Source organism: Geotrypetes seraphini, chromosome 8 (assembly GCF_902459505.1).
Source record: "Geotrypetes seraphini chromosome 8, aGeoSer1.1, whole genome shotgun sequence".
In the NCBI taxonomy this organism is placed as follows: domain Eukaryota; kingdom Metazoa; phylum Chordata; class Amphibia; order Gymnophiona; family Dermophiidae; genus Geotrypetes; species Geotrypetes seraphini.
Window position 1 is genome coordinate 36,428,110 of NC_047091.1, and position 12,321 is coordinate 36,440,430.

At 48.1% G+C, this 12,321-nt stretch overlaps 1 protein-coding gene across 3 annotated transcripts in view; it reads right to left on the bottom strand.

Annotated features, from left to right (window-relative positions):
* The window catches only part of PPP1R37 (protein phosphatase 1 regulatory subunit 37), a 712,503-nt gene that overhangs the window by 376,375 nt on the left and 323,807 nt on the right, over positions 1-12,321 (bottom strand). For all 3 annotated transcript variants that reach the window (XR_004540288.1, XM_033954028.1, XM_033954027.1), the window contains exon 6: positions 2,418-2,568. Coding sequence is in view for 2 of the 3 variants with exons in the window: in XM_033954028.1 (XP_033809919.1) it covers positions 2,418-2,568 (151 nt within the window). In the remaining variant the exon portion in view is untranslated. The remainder of the gene's footprint in view (positions 1-2,417; positions 2,569-12,321) is intronic.

Sequence of the window (12,321 nt, forward strand, 5' to 3'; positions counted from 1 at the left end):
GGGAGAGAAGAGACTAACGAAAAGGTCTCTGCACTGATGAGATAAACTCGTACGCAGAATAAATGTGAACACGCGACAGTGGGGCTATGATATTTGATCTGTTGAAAGAGGCGCCAAAAAAGTGTCGGCAGTGGATTGAATGCACACTGATAGGGGAGGGGCATCGGGCTGTTAAAAAAGGCTGCTTTAATAAATAAATGAAAATACTGGTGAAAAACTAAATAAAAAACCAAAACCATGATAAAATGCTAAACCTGACTGCAAGTGGTAGTGAAAATAGCATAAGGCACCCGTAGTACTGTTAGTGCCAGAGCTGCTTAGAATAAAGAACCGTGCTGTACATGAGGAGAAAAAAAGAAAGAATGAGGTGATAAGATGTAAAGTGCTGGCCCCTCACTGCGCCACTTGATAAAACTAAGGAGCAATGTTCTAGAGCAGGGGTGCCCACACTTTTTGGGCTTGCGAGCTACTTTTAAAATGACCAAGTCAAAATGATCTACCAACAATAAAATTTAAAAAAAACACAAAGCACAATGTATGCATAGAAAATGTTAATTATCATTCTTATTCCAGGGTTTTTCATAGAGGTCAAAGCAGATGACTCTATGCACTGTCACCTCAGTAACAACCATACAAAAATAAACAAATATACCCCCTCCCTTTTTACTAAACCACGATAGCAGTTTTTAGCGCAGGGAGCTGCGCTGAATGCCCAGCGCTGCTCTCGACGCTCATAGGCTCCCTGTGCTAAAAACCTCTATTGCAGTTTAGTAAAAGGGGACCTTAGTGCAAAATATAGACAGCAGATATAAATTCAGACACATTTTGATCACTAAATTTAAAATAAAATCATTTTTCCTACCTTGTCTGGTGATTTCATAAGTCTTTGGTTGCACTTTCTTCTTCTGACTGTGCATCCAATCTTTCTTCCCTTCTTTTGGCCTGTATGCTTCCTCTCCTCCAGACCTCATTTCCTCCCCCAACTTTTCCTTCCTCTCTCCCTGCCCTTTCTTTCTCTCTGCCTCCCTTTCTTTTTTTTCTGTTTCTCTTCTTTCCTTCTGTCTCCCTGCCTGCCCTTTTTCTTTCTTTCTCCCTGCCCTTCCCCAAGCCACTGCTACTGCCATCGGGAACCAGGACCCAAACCGCCACCAATAACAGGCCCGAAAGCCGATGCCACCCCAGCTCTCCCTGCTTTGGCTGACCAGCATTCCTCTCCCCGACATCAATTCTGCCGTTGGAAAGAGGAAGGCTAATCGGCCCAAGATCGCGATCGACCTATTGGGGGAAATGCTGCCGGGTTCTGCCTTTGCGGAAACAGAAAGTAGGCAGGACCCGGCAGCAAGAAGAGCAAATGCTTCACTAACCTGTCTCGTGCCTTAGCCCGTAGTGAACACTTGCTTCAGGGCTCTCAACATGTGCTTGCCGGCTTCCCTTCTCCCCCCCCCCCCCCCCCCGACATAACTTCCGGTTTCGGAGGGAAGCCGGCACGCACACGTTAGAGCCCTGGAGCATAAGTTCGCTACGGGCTGAAATCTCCAAGCCGGGGTTTTTGGGTTTTTTTTAATGTTCAGCAGCGGCGGCAGCAGCAGATGATAGCCGGGCACTCGTCTAAATTAGCTGGGCGGACCGCCCAGCTAAAAGGCCCTAGGGAGAACATTGAAGCATCTTTGCTTCTGATCACTGCCCCCTAGGGAAATGGGGACAGGAGAAATGCATATTCCATCTTAATCAAGGTCTGAGAGGTAGTAGCAGAGTCAGAAAGAGTTTCGGCAAGAGTAGGGGAATAGAAAACAGTAGCAAAGTGGATAGAGGGAAAGAGAAATAAGGGGGGAGATAGGGGGAAGAAATCAGAAAGAGAGGGCTGGGAAGAGTGCACCATAACAGCAGATTGTTTTGTAAAATGAGAGGAAAATGAAAGCTGTGGGAAAGGGGAGAAGAACGGAAGTGTTTCCAGTAATTGTGAAGAGGAGGGCACTGGAAGAAGGCTGAGAACTGCAGTAGAGTAGAGAGAGCTGCACCAGGTTAGGATGGAGCATGGAGGAGAAGAGTAAAGAGGACTAAACTTGGGTGGAAAATAAAATGAAGGAAAATGAGAGAGTTGCATAGACCGTGGGACTGGAAATGTGTACTCTCATCAGGAAAGAAACACAATCACCAGAAATATTTGCTATGCTTCTCCTCTTTTCCCTCCAAAATTGCTGGGGTAGGTGGGCTTAAATGGAAAGTCCTTTTTTAATTTTCTACACTAGAACTCTTTCATTACAGAAGCCAAGATAGATCAAATTAGCTATTATAATTGAACAATCGCAAACACAACTCACCTATGTTGGGCTTGAAAGCAAGAACCTCTCTCTCTTACTAATACATAATCAAAGCTATTCTTCAAGGTATCTTTTACTGACCTCTTTAATACTTACCCAGTAACATAAGGGGTCGGCCTGATAGGCTTGCATTCTCCAAGTGTAGCACTACGAGGCTGCTACTGATACGTAGTGCACGTGCAACAAATGGCGCTGAATGGTCTAGCAGAGGAGTGTTCCGTGCATCCAGGTACTGCAGGCAGTTAGTCTGCAACAAGGAAACAAATGCCTTGGATAAAAGATGCCCAATTTCATTGTGCAAGCGGAGGAACGAGAATTAATTTCATAATAGGAAACCTATAAAAATTATTTAAAACATGTTTGTTATAAAAATGTGCTCGGAGACATGCATACATATATAGTTTTAAAAAGCTTTTTAACGCATATGCAACTATGCAACTGCTATACCTAAAATGTACTCTCAGAACTGTCTAAACTCAGCATGTAAAAGGAGGCAGCATCATTCAATGCACCTTTTTTGTTTATATGCATATACTTTCTGAATTTTATAAAAGCCATATACCATGTGTAAATCATGCTTTACACACAGAAAATGCTTTATGACATTTCCCTAAATGATCTGCAGGTTTGTTATATTTGATCAGGAAGGATATAGATGGTAGAAAATGGGGAATAGCAGCTCTCTATGGGGTTCATAATCAAAACACAAAAACGTCTAAAAAACCGCCTAAGTCGGAGTTTGGACGTCTTACCCGGCAAAACGTTCAAGCGACCATAATCAAAGGTTGGCCAGCTGCACATCCTACGCCGCAAAACGTCCAACGTAAGTCGTACAAAATGGGGGCGTTCCAAGGGCGGGTTTAGGCCCCAAACGTACAAATACGATAACAAAAGGTAAATTAGTTTGCTCTGTGCGTTCAAAGTAGCGTTTTAACTTAGACCTGCTTTTACACCGTCTAAGCTGTTCCTGAGTGTGTGCCGGCCTGTGTATAGGTAAGGGAAGGGTGTGTAATAGCGTGTGTGTGTACCCCCTCACTCTGACCATCTCTATCTCAACCTCCCCACCAACCCTTCAATCAGTCCAGTGCCATTTAACTGGACTGCACAACTAACCCAGGCTAATGTTAGCTTCAGAGTAGATAAGCTGAAGCTTGTAAACAGCACAGACAATAGTCAGCTTCAGTGTACATAAGCTGAAGCGTGTAAACAGCACCGACAATAGGTTCTTTTAAAGAAACACCTTTATTTTCCTACATTGTGTGCAAACCACCACCCTTACATACACACATCCTCACCAACCCCACCCCCACCCACATACACGACCGACACCAGCCCCTTACCTACCTCCCCATCCCCTTCCCTCGCCCACGTGGTCTCCCACGCCCCCTGACAGCCCTCCCAGCTCCACCTCTAGGTACAGATGAAGCTTCTGGACCAACTGGGGCCACATCAGTGTCTGAGCTACCACTATCACTGCTGGAGTCAGTGTTCTGCTGTCCAAAAGCTGGCCATGTAACCTGAGTGGAGGAAGGCAGGCGTGGAACAGGCCCCAACAGCTGGGGGTGCCTTTTTTTCTCTGTGGCTTTGCGTCCTGTCACCACTGAGCCAGTGGTGGAGGGTGGTGCAGGCACCTGATCAGCGTGCTGGCTTGTGGAGAGAGGATGGTTTGTAGCTCTCAGCTCACTCTGGAGGCCTTCCAGCTTTCCAACGATGGCAGTGTTGGCATGCAAAAGCTGCCTCAGCAGTTCATTCGTCTCCCGTTGGGCCTCCAGTAACTGCTGTTTTACCTCCAGTGACTACTGTTTTGCCTCCAGTGACTGCTGTCTTGCCTCCACACCCTCTCTCAGCAGGTGGAGCTTCTGCTGCCGATATCCCTCCAGGGTCAGATTGTGGCCCAGTAGCCTCTAGGCCAGTCTCAGCAGGTGGCGACGCTGGTGACTGAGTGCCCTCCAGCGGCCAGGCTGTGCGGCCTCACTGCCCTCCTCGGTATCAGCAGCCACATTGGCAAACTGCTCAGGCGGTGGGAGAATTGGCAGCTCCTCATCCCCATTGGCAGGCTCCTGGGGTTGGATGTCCTGGGACTCGTCTGGCCCCTGCTGGCTGAGTGTTGCAGCTGTGTCATCCTGCTGTCCCAGCACAGTCAGTGTGTCGATGCCACTGCATCCGGCCTGATCCTCGTCAGAGCTGACATCTACATAGGGGAAAAGCACATATGGATGTCACAGCATACCACAGGTAATATGAATCCCAAAGGTGTGTGACCACATACCCAGCTACCAGCGGTGTGTTGGTGACATAATGAAGGGGGTGAAAGCAGTGTATGTGCAGACACCTTATGTGAGCACACCTGTTGATCATAGCAATAGTTTCACATTGTCTGTACAAAGGTGTAGGAATCTAATTCCATGCTCTGCCATCAGCACATGGAGCAGTACCAAACAGGTGTTATGGAAAGGTTTGAAGAGCAGGTGTACTTACTGCCCCATTAGAGGAGTAGAAGAAGAAGGATGAAAGAGAGGTCTTACAGAATAGGGGACATAGCTGTGAGACTGGGGATTAAGACAGGTACATTCCAGAAGGCAGTGCAGGTGCGGCAGCTGATGTGTCCTGGGTGCCCACACCATAGGTTGCCCATCTTAGCTCGGACGTCCCTTTTGATGCTCTCCATTTCTTCTTGCAGTCCTCCACATCTCGCTTATGGTGGTGGACTGCATTCAGGCGCTGAGCTATTGCCGTCCAGACCTTGCTCTTTGAGTATGCCCCGAGTCTCTCACCTTGGGGTGAGAAGAGCTGGTGGTGGTGTGTGTGCACCTCCTGCACCAACATTTCGGTCTCAGCCTGGGTGAAGTTAGGCTTCCGAGACAGAGCTTTGGCCGATTTGGGAGCCATGGTGTCAAAGTACTCACACTTTTGATAATATGAGGTTAGACATATTTATTGGCAATTAAGCACTTCCAACACGTAATACGTTATGGACAAATCCGAAACACGTCTAGGCCACGGTTATTGGTAAGTTTAAATCCAGGGGGCCGGGATACGTCTACATCAGCATGAACGTTCGTCTCCTATCTGTTTGGAGACACCTTCCTATCTACTGATGCAATCCTAACCCGTTTGCTGGATGCTACACATTACATGGTCTGCCTTTTCAAGCGTGTGGCTGTATTCAGGTAAGCAAGTATTCCTGCTTAATCACTGATGTTTTACATGCTTATAGAGCTGTCAGGGCCTCACGTTGCTGATTACCCTCTGGAAAGCCTGTTTGAAACAGCGTTTAGACGAGCAGGGGGGGGAGCAATCTGTATAGGGGCCAAAACAGGGTAAGGGCAAAGATTGGGTGAGCTTCCTGGAACACATCTCCTCCCTCTCCCCATCTTCCATCCCTGCCTAGGGGGGGGGCTCCTTATCCCACAATGCCACCTCCCTCCCCCAATGATTGCTTCACCTTACCCCCCCTCCCCTCCCCTGGGATTCGTTCCTCGCACACCCTTGATCCTGTCCACAGGTGTATGTGTGGCCTTGTTGGTGGCTCAGCTGTTACAGCTTTTTGGTGTCATTGGGAGGGGGGGGATTATTCTCTCAGTTGACAATGGGCAGCTTCTTAGTGCCTCACCTTGCACATGTGTAGCTCTTATGGGATCTAACTGATTGTATATGAACGGCAGCATTGCACAGCAGTCACCAGCTCCCTTTGATATGAGTGCTCAATCATAATATGTCCCTTCAGTCGAGGGTTAACATATGCCTCTAGAAACAGGGGGAGCTATTCAGACAGTCAGGTATTACATCCATTGCAAATCCATGGAAATCCCAAGTCTACATCTCTCCCCTTTTTCTTGAACTGTGACTAACACAACCTCTGTCTCAGGTCCTGTATGTGACATGGTCCTGGTTTCATCCAGATCTTACTTACAACATGGCCACGTTTCCACTTTCAGTTGGCTGCCTGCCAGCCCTTTTGTTAGGTGCAGGTCAGTGACATGATATCAAGGGATCACACATGACACCCAGATTAGAGGTAGTATCTGATATTTATTTTGGTCTGTTTGTGTAGTCAAGATTCAAATATAAATGCATACACCTTTGCTGAGGTAGACATGAATAGTAGAACACCTGGTCACAAAAGACTATCATAGAACAATCTCCATACAAATATGTACGCATTATGAGAACATACAATATCATACTTAAGGTAACAACATGGCACACACCTGTCCAATTGGCCCAACATGCTCCAACCTGTGCAAAATAAGCGAGCAGTTCTGAGCCTCACATACTTTCTCATTTGTAAGGGTCAGCAAATATCTGTGAGGGCTGTCCTGCTGCAGCAGCCTCTGTCTCCAGAGGTTGTAGGTTCTAATCTCAATGCTGCTCCCTGTACCCCTGGCCTGGTTACATCATCATCCATTGGCCCATAGGTTAGAGAAGCTATTTGTGACCTCAGATATACAGCCTAGCATTCCCACGTTTTCAGTGTCAATCTTTAGGGCCTCCTCACCACATCCTATCTGATGGCAGGGACTTTTAATTTCACTACATACCTGTTTTCCACTGATATGGGTAAGGTACCCTTTATTGCGTATAACACTGTCCCACCATATGCATGTCTTCCTACCCTAGTCATGGGATTGGAACACACCTTCAGTGCAACTATTGCACACCTTAACCATCACTGTACAGTTTGCATCTATACATCACATCTCAATACTTCATTGGCAGAGAATATGGTGACAGCATTGTAGCCGACAGCCAGTAACATCAAGTAGGTTAACATCCAAGTATGTCCCAATGAGATACAGTAGGTAAAGTCTCCTGAATATGCGATGGAGAGGCCGTGTGATGTCCTTTCAGTCATTGGATTTCTGCCAGCTACTTGTGAGCTGTCAGGGACACTATTGGTAACATGATTGGGGCCTCAATGGCCCATTGGCAGCGTGGCCCTCAGGTTTGCCCCTTCGTCCCCTAAACAGGCTCCTAAAAGATGGCAACCAGCTGCCGCAGAAGGCTGACGATCTCCTGTAGGGTCTGCAGCAAGATCAGGCCCACCTGTCTGACACAGCAAGATCAGGTCCCCCTGGAAGAAGCAGCAAGATCGGTCCCACGTGGCAGAGGCAGTAAGATCCGAGCATACAGGAACTGCAACAATTGCTCAGTCAAAAGCTTTCCTCCCAGTCGGAAACAGGAAGCTGTGTTAGAGGGGAAGCTTTGGGCTGAGCAACGCAGGTTCGGATTCCAAAGCAGCATTCGGATTCCAAGACAAAATTTACTAAAAAAAAAAGTTCGGATTCCAAAATGTCGATGCCCAGAAGAAGAAAGAGCAAAGCACACCGAGGACATTGACCTGAGATTGAAGCGAAAATTGAAGAAGGGAAAGTCATCGATCCTAGACATGTGGACAACCACATAGCAGGAGGGACAGAGGATCGACTGGTGACCTGCCTCCCAGAAGTGAGGACCAAGGACATCGTGGACAAAATTGGAAAGATCCTGGAAGGAGCAGAGACGGAAAAGACCACAGTAATGATCCACATCGGGACGAATTATGTCAGCAGGAGAGACTACAGAAGAAGCACGCTGATAGAACAGTTCAAGATTCTGGGAAGGAAGCTGAAGATGAGGACCAGATGATAGCGTTCTCAGAGATCCTACTAGTACCCAGGGCAGATGTGAAAAGGCAGGAGGAACTACAATCAATAAATGCGTGGATGAGGAAATGGTGTGAGAAAGAAGGATTCCACTTTGTGAGGAACTGGACAACATTCTGGGGTTATTGCTCTACAGGAGAGATGGACTGCACCTGAGCGTGGTGGGAATTAGACTTCTAACATACAACGTAAAGAGAGGAATAGAACAGGCTTTAAACTAAGAGGAAGGGGAAAGCCGACAGTTGACCAAGCGTTGACGATTCGGAAGAAGGTATCCTGTGAAGATACTAAGGGGAAACAAGGCTGGGAAGAAACAAGACAAATTACAGGAGTCAACTAACCCAGAAGAGGAGGTTAGAAAGATTGTAGCAAATGAAAAGACACTAAAGACCAAAGCACAGGGAAAGGAAATGAAGACAACAAAATACCAGGATCTAAATTGCATATATATTAATGCAAAGAGCCTAAGAAACAAAATGGGGGGGGGGGTCACGTGATGCCGTGCGCTTGAGCGGACGTGTCTCTCCACGGCTCCGGGCCACGCTGCACTAAACCTGCACATTACCTGAACTAGATCGACACTCCTCCGTATTCGAACGGACCTCTGACTGCCCCTCACTTCGCTGACCGCGCTGACGGTTTTTCAGGGTGCACAGCGCGAGCGATGACCTCAAAACCGCAACGGGGCACACGAGACAAGGCGAAGCCGCAAGAGCCAAAAATGGCGGACACCCATGAAGTGCCTATGTTTACGTTACAGGAGGCTGCGGTGCAAGAATTGACACGATCCTTAACATTAGTAATGGAAGACAAGCTGGCTAAAATACACACGTTCATGGAAGACATCAAAGAAAGCCTAGATAACCACGCAGGCCGCTTGCAACGTGTCGAGGATCGGGTGGCACGCCAGGAAGATCAGGCCGCTGCTTTTGAAGAACGCATACGAACCCTGGAAACCTCCAACAAATCCCTGCAGGACCGCGTGGACGACCACGAAAACCGAGGGAGAAGAAAGAATCTGAGGTTCGTAGGGTTACCAGCAACAATCCGGGAAGTGGATTTACGCAAGGGGTTAGAGAACTGGCTAATGAAAATCTTGGAACACACAGACCCGGGCCTACTTGTTCAGATAGAACGAGCACACCATGTGGGCCAACGGGCGGCGGACGACACGCGGCCGCGTCCAGTCCTCGCCAGGTTTCTCAACTTTGCGATAAAGGAACGGATACTGGCTCACTTCCGCAAAGGGGTAGACTTTCTCTATGATGGTAAAAAGATCCTGATATTCCAAGACTTCTCTCCCCTTATCTCATCTCGGCGGAAGGCGATGGCGCCCCACTGCAATACACTATATCGACGCAATATTCGGGTGTCCCTGCTCTACCCTGCCCGGGCGAGGGTGTTTTATAACAACAAAACCCTCTACTTTGAAACCCCGAGGGATTTGGAGAAGTTCATCCTGCAGCTACCTGCGCCACTTCCTCTGGATAATAATCCTCATTGAACCTCTACAAACAATGACTGAAGTCTCTGCTTCGTACCCTGGCATCTGAAACTCGCTGCCGCGAGTCGGAAATGGATGATAGAGGAGGATTTTGAACTTGCACATCGGCACGTTCCCATATGCTTCTACACAGAAGATTAGTGCGAGAACAGCACAGCGACCGATCTGAATCCCTAAGTTTGGTCCTTCATTGCCTTATTTCTTTATATAACCCTCTCTTGGTTGTGCCTCTGTAACCAGTTCTCCCTTTTGTTTTTTCTTTTTCACATCCTGCTGACATGAAGCTACATTGCAAATGAGTTTATGCCAAGAGGGCACTTTTTTGTTCATTTTTTGTTCATATTTTGCACTGCACGTGGGGCGTGGCCCGGGGCTGTTCTCTGTTCACTGTTCGTTTTTCCTGCTTTCAGTGGGCACTTTGGGAAGGTTACATGGTTTGGGGGGGAGGGGGGTTCTGTTCTGTTATGTTCTGCTTGTGGGGGGGAGGAATGAATGGGGGGTGTGCATGAGAATGTCTGCGGGGGGGCTGAATGGGATTGCTGATTATCGCCACCAGGACCAGATGTTCATTAATTCTATGAAATGTCTATTGCTGTCAATAACTGCGGAGGGGGGATTTGGCTGGGACGTCCCCTGCTCCATGATTTTCTCTGTATTTCAATGCTTTGTTTATAATGCATATGTACTAATATGTCTTCTTTGAAAATATCTTCGCTTAATGTAGACGGGATCCACTCTCCCATAAAAAGAACCAAGCTTCTCGCATATCTCAGAAGGGAACGCACGGACATTGCATTTCTCCAGGAAACACATCTCATGGATGACGAACATCGTAAGTTGAGACGGGATTGGGTGGGACAGCTTGGCTTTGCCTCCTATAGCTCTAGACAACGGGGTGTGGCCATTCTCATAAACAAACGAATACCGTTCACTGTGCAACACCAGGTGGCAGATCCCGAGGGGAGATATGTCCTGCTGGTAGGTGACCTATGGGGTCAGCAGATCGTATTCTGCAATGTATATGCCCCTAATATCTACTCGCCAGATTTTTTCTCACACTTGGTCACGCTTTTGACCCCTCACACATCCAGCTTAATTGTGCTAGGGGGAGACTTCAACATAACAGCCAACCCCGCGCTGGATTGTCATCCAGCGAAACGCGCCCCCAAAGCACATTTTGATAAGGGTGTGAACTATCTCATGAGGGAATTGGGATTGTTGGATGTTTGGAGAACTCTCCACCCCGAGGAGCGCGATTACTCTTTCTATTCCCATCCTCATTTATCCTACTCTAGACTTGATCATTTCCTTGTATCAGAATCCTGGTTCCCCAAATTTGCATCGGCTGCCATGCTTGCTCCGACCCTATCTGACCACTCTCTACTGCACATCGCCCTCCAATTCTTACGGTCCTCTGGAGAACGAATCTGGCGCATGTCCCCACAATTATACACAGACAAAACTTTCCATGACTTCCTCACAAAAAAATGGGAGGAATTCCTTTGTACCAATTCTGTGCTGGATGTGGGACCGGTCGTTTACTGGGAAGCTGCGAAAGCTGTCATGCGCGGACACATACTGGCGTACTCCTCCGCTCTGAAAAAACGCCGCGAGGGAGAGCTCCTTGCCCTCACACGAGAGCTTCAGGAGATGCGTCGGGTGCACATATCTAATCTGACCCCCTCAATCAGGTCCTCTTTAAAACAATTGAAAGATAAGATCAATCACCTCCTTGATACGCGAGCTCAACGAAGCATTTATTTCTACAAATATAAGCTGCATGCATGGGGTAACAAAACGGGACGCATGCTAGCCAATTTAGTAAGACCGCCAAAGGCCAGACATGTCATCACTAGTATCAAAGATAAGGCAGGTCGACTCCACACCGATCCCGGGGATATTGCTGAGAAATTTGTCAGCTTCTATAGAGATCTCTACTCGGCATCACCGGACGACCCTCAAGCCAGAGAGAAATTTTTCACACACCTATCCTTACCATCCTTAACCGAGGAACAACAGCGCACATTGAACTCCCCTATTTCGGGGCAAGAGATCCAGACGGCTATTGGAAATCTCACTCTTGCAAAAACTCCAGGCCCCGATGGCATGGGGCCGGAGTTTTACAAGTTGTTGCCCCCTACGATCCTCCCAGCCTTGCAATCTTACTATACCGGACTCTTAACCGCTCTCCCACCTGGGGATACACACAATCGAGCGCATGTTATTATCCTACCTAAACCGGGCCGCCCGCAGGACCAATTGGGATCATACCGACCAATATCACTCCTTAACCAGGATGTCAAAATTTTGGGAAGCATACTTGCGAAACGACTGAATGTTTTCCTTCCGCACCTGATACACGAAGATCAGGTCGGGTTTGTCCCTGGCCGACATGCCTCTCTCAACCTCTTGAAGGTCATAAGAACATAAGAACATAAGAAGTTGCCTCCGCTGAGGCAGACCATAGGTCCATCCTGCTCAGCGGTCCGCTCCCGCGGCGGCCCATCAGTCCCATTGACTGAGCAACAGTCGTGACGGTATTGCAGACCTCCCACCCCCCTGAGGCCAGAGCCCTTATTGCCAGTTTGGACGTTGAAAAGGCCTTTGACATGGTCTCATGGGAACATCTTTTTTGGGTCCTGGGGAGATTTGGCATCTCTGGCGATTTTGTGGGGTGGATCACGGCTCTCTACACTCGTCCTTCCTCGCAGCTCCTGGTGAACGGGGAGTTGTCGGCACCCTTTCCGCTAGGCCGAGGGACACGTCAGGGTTGCCCACTATCCCCTCTTCTTTTTCTACTATCTTTAGAACCTCTTGCACAACGTATACGGCAAGATCCGCACCTTGAGGG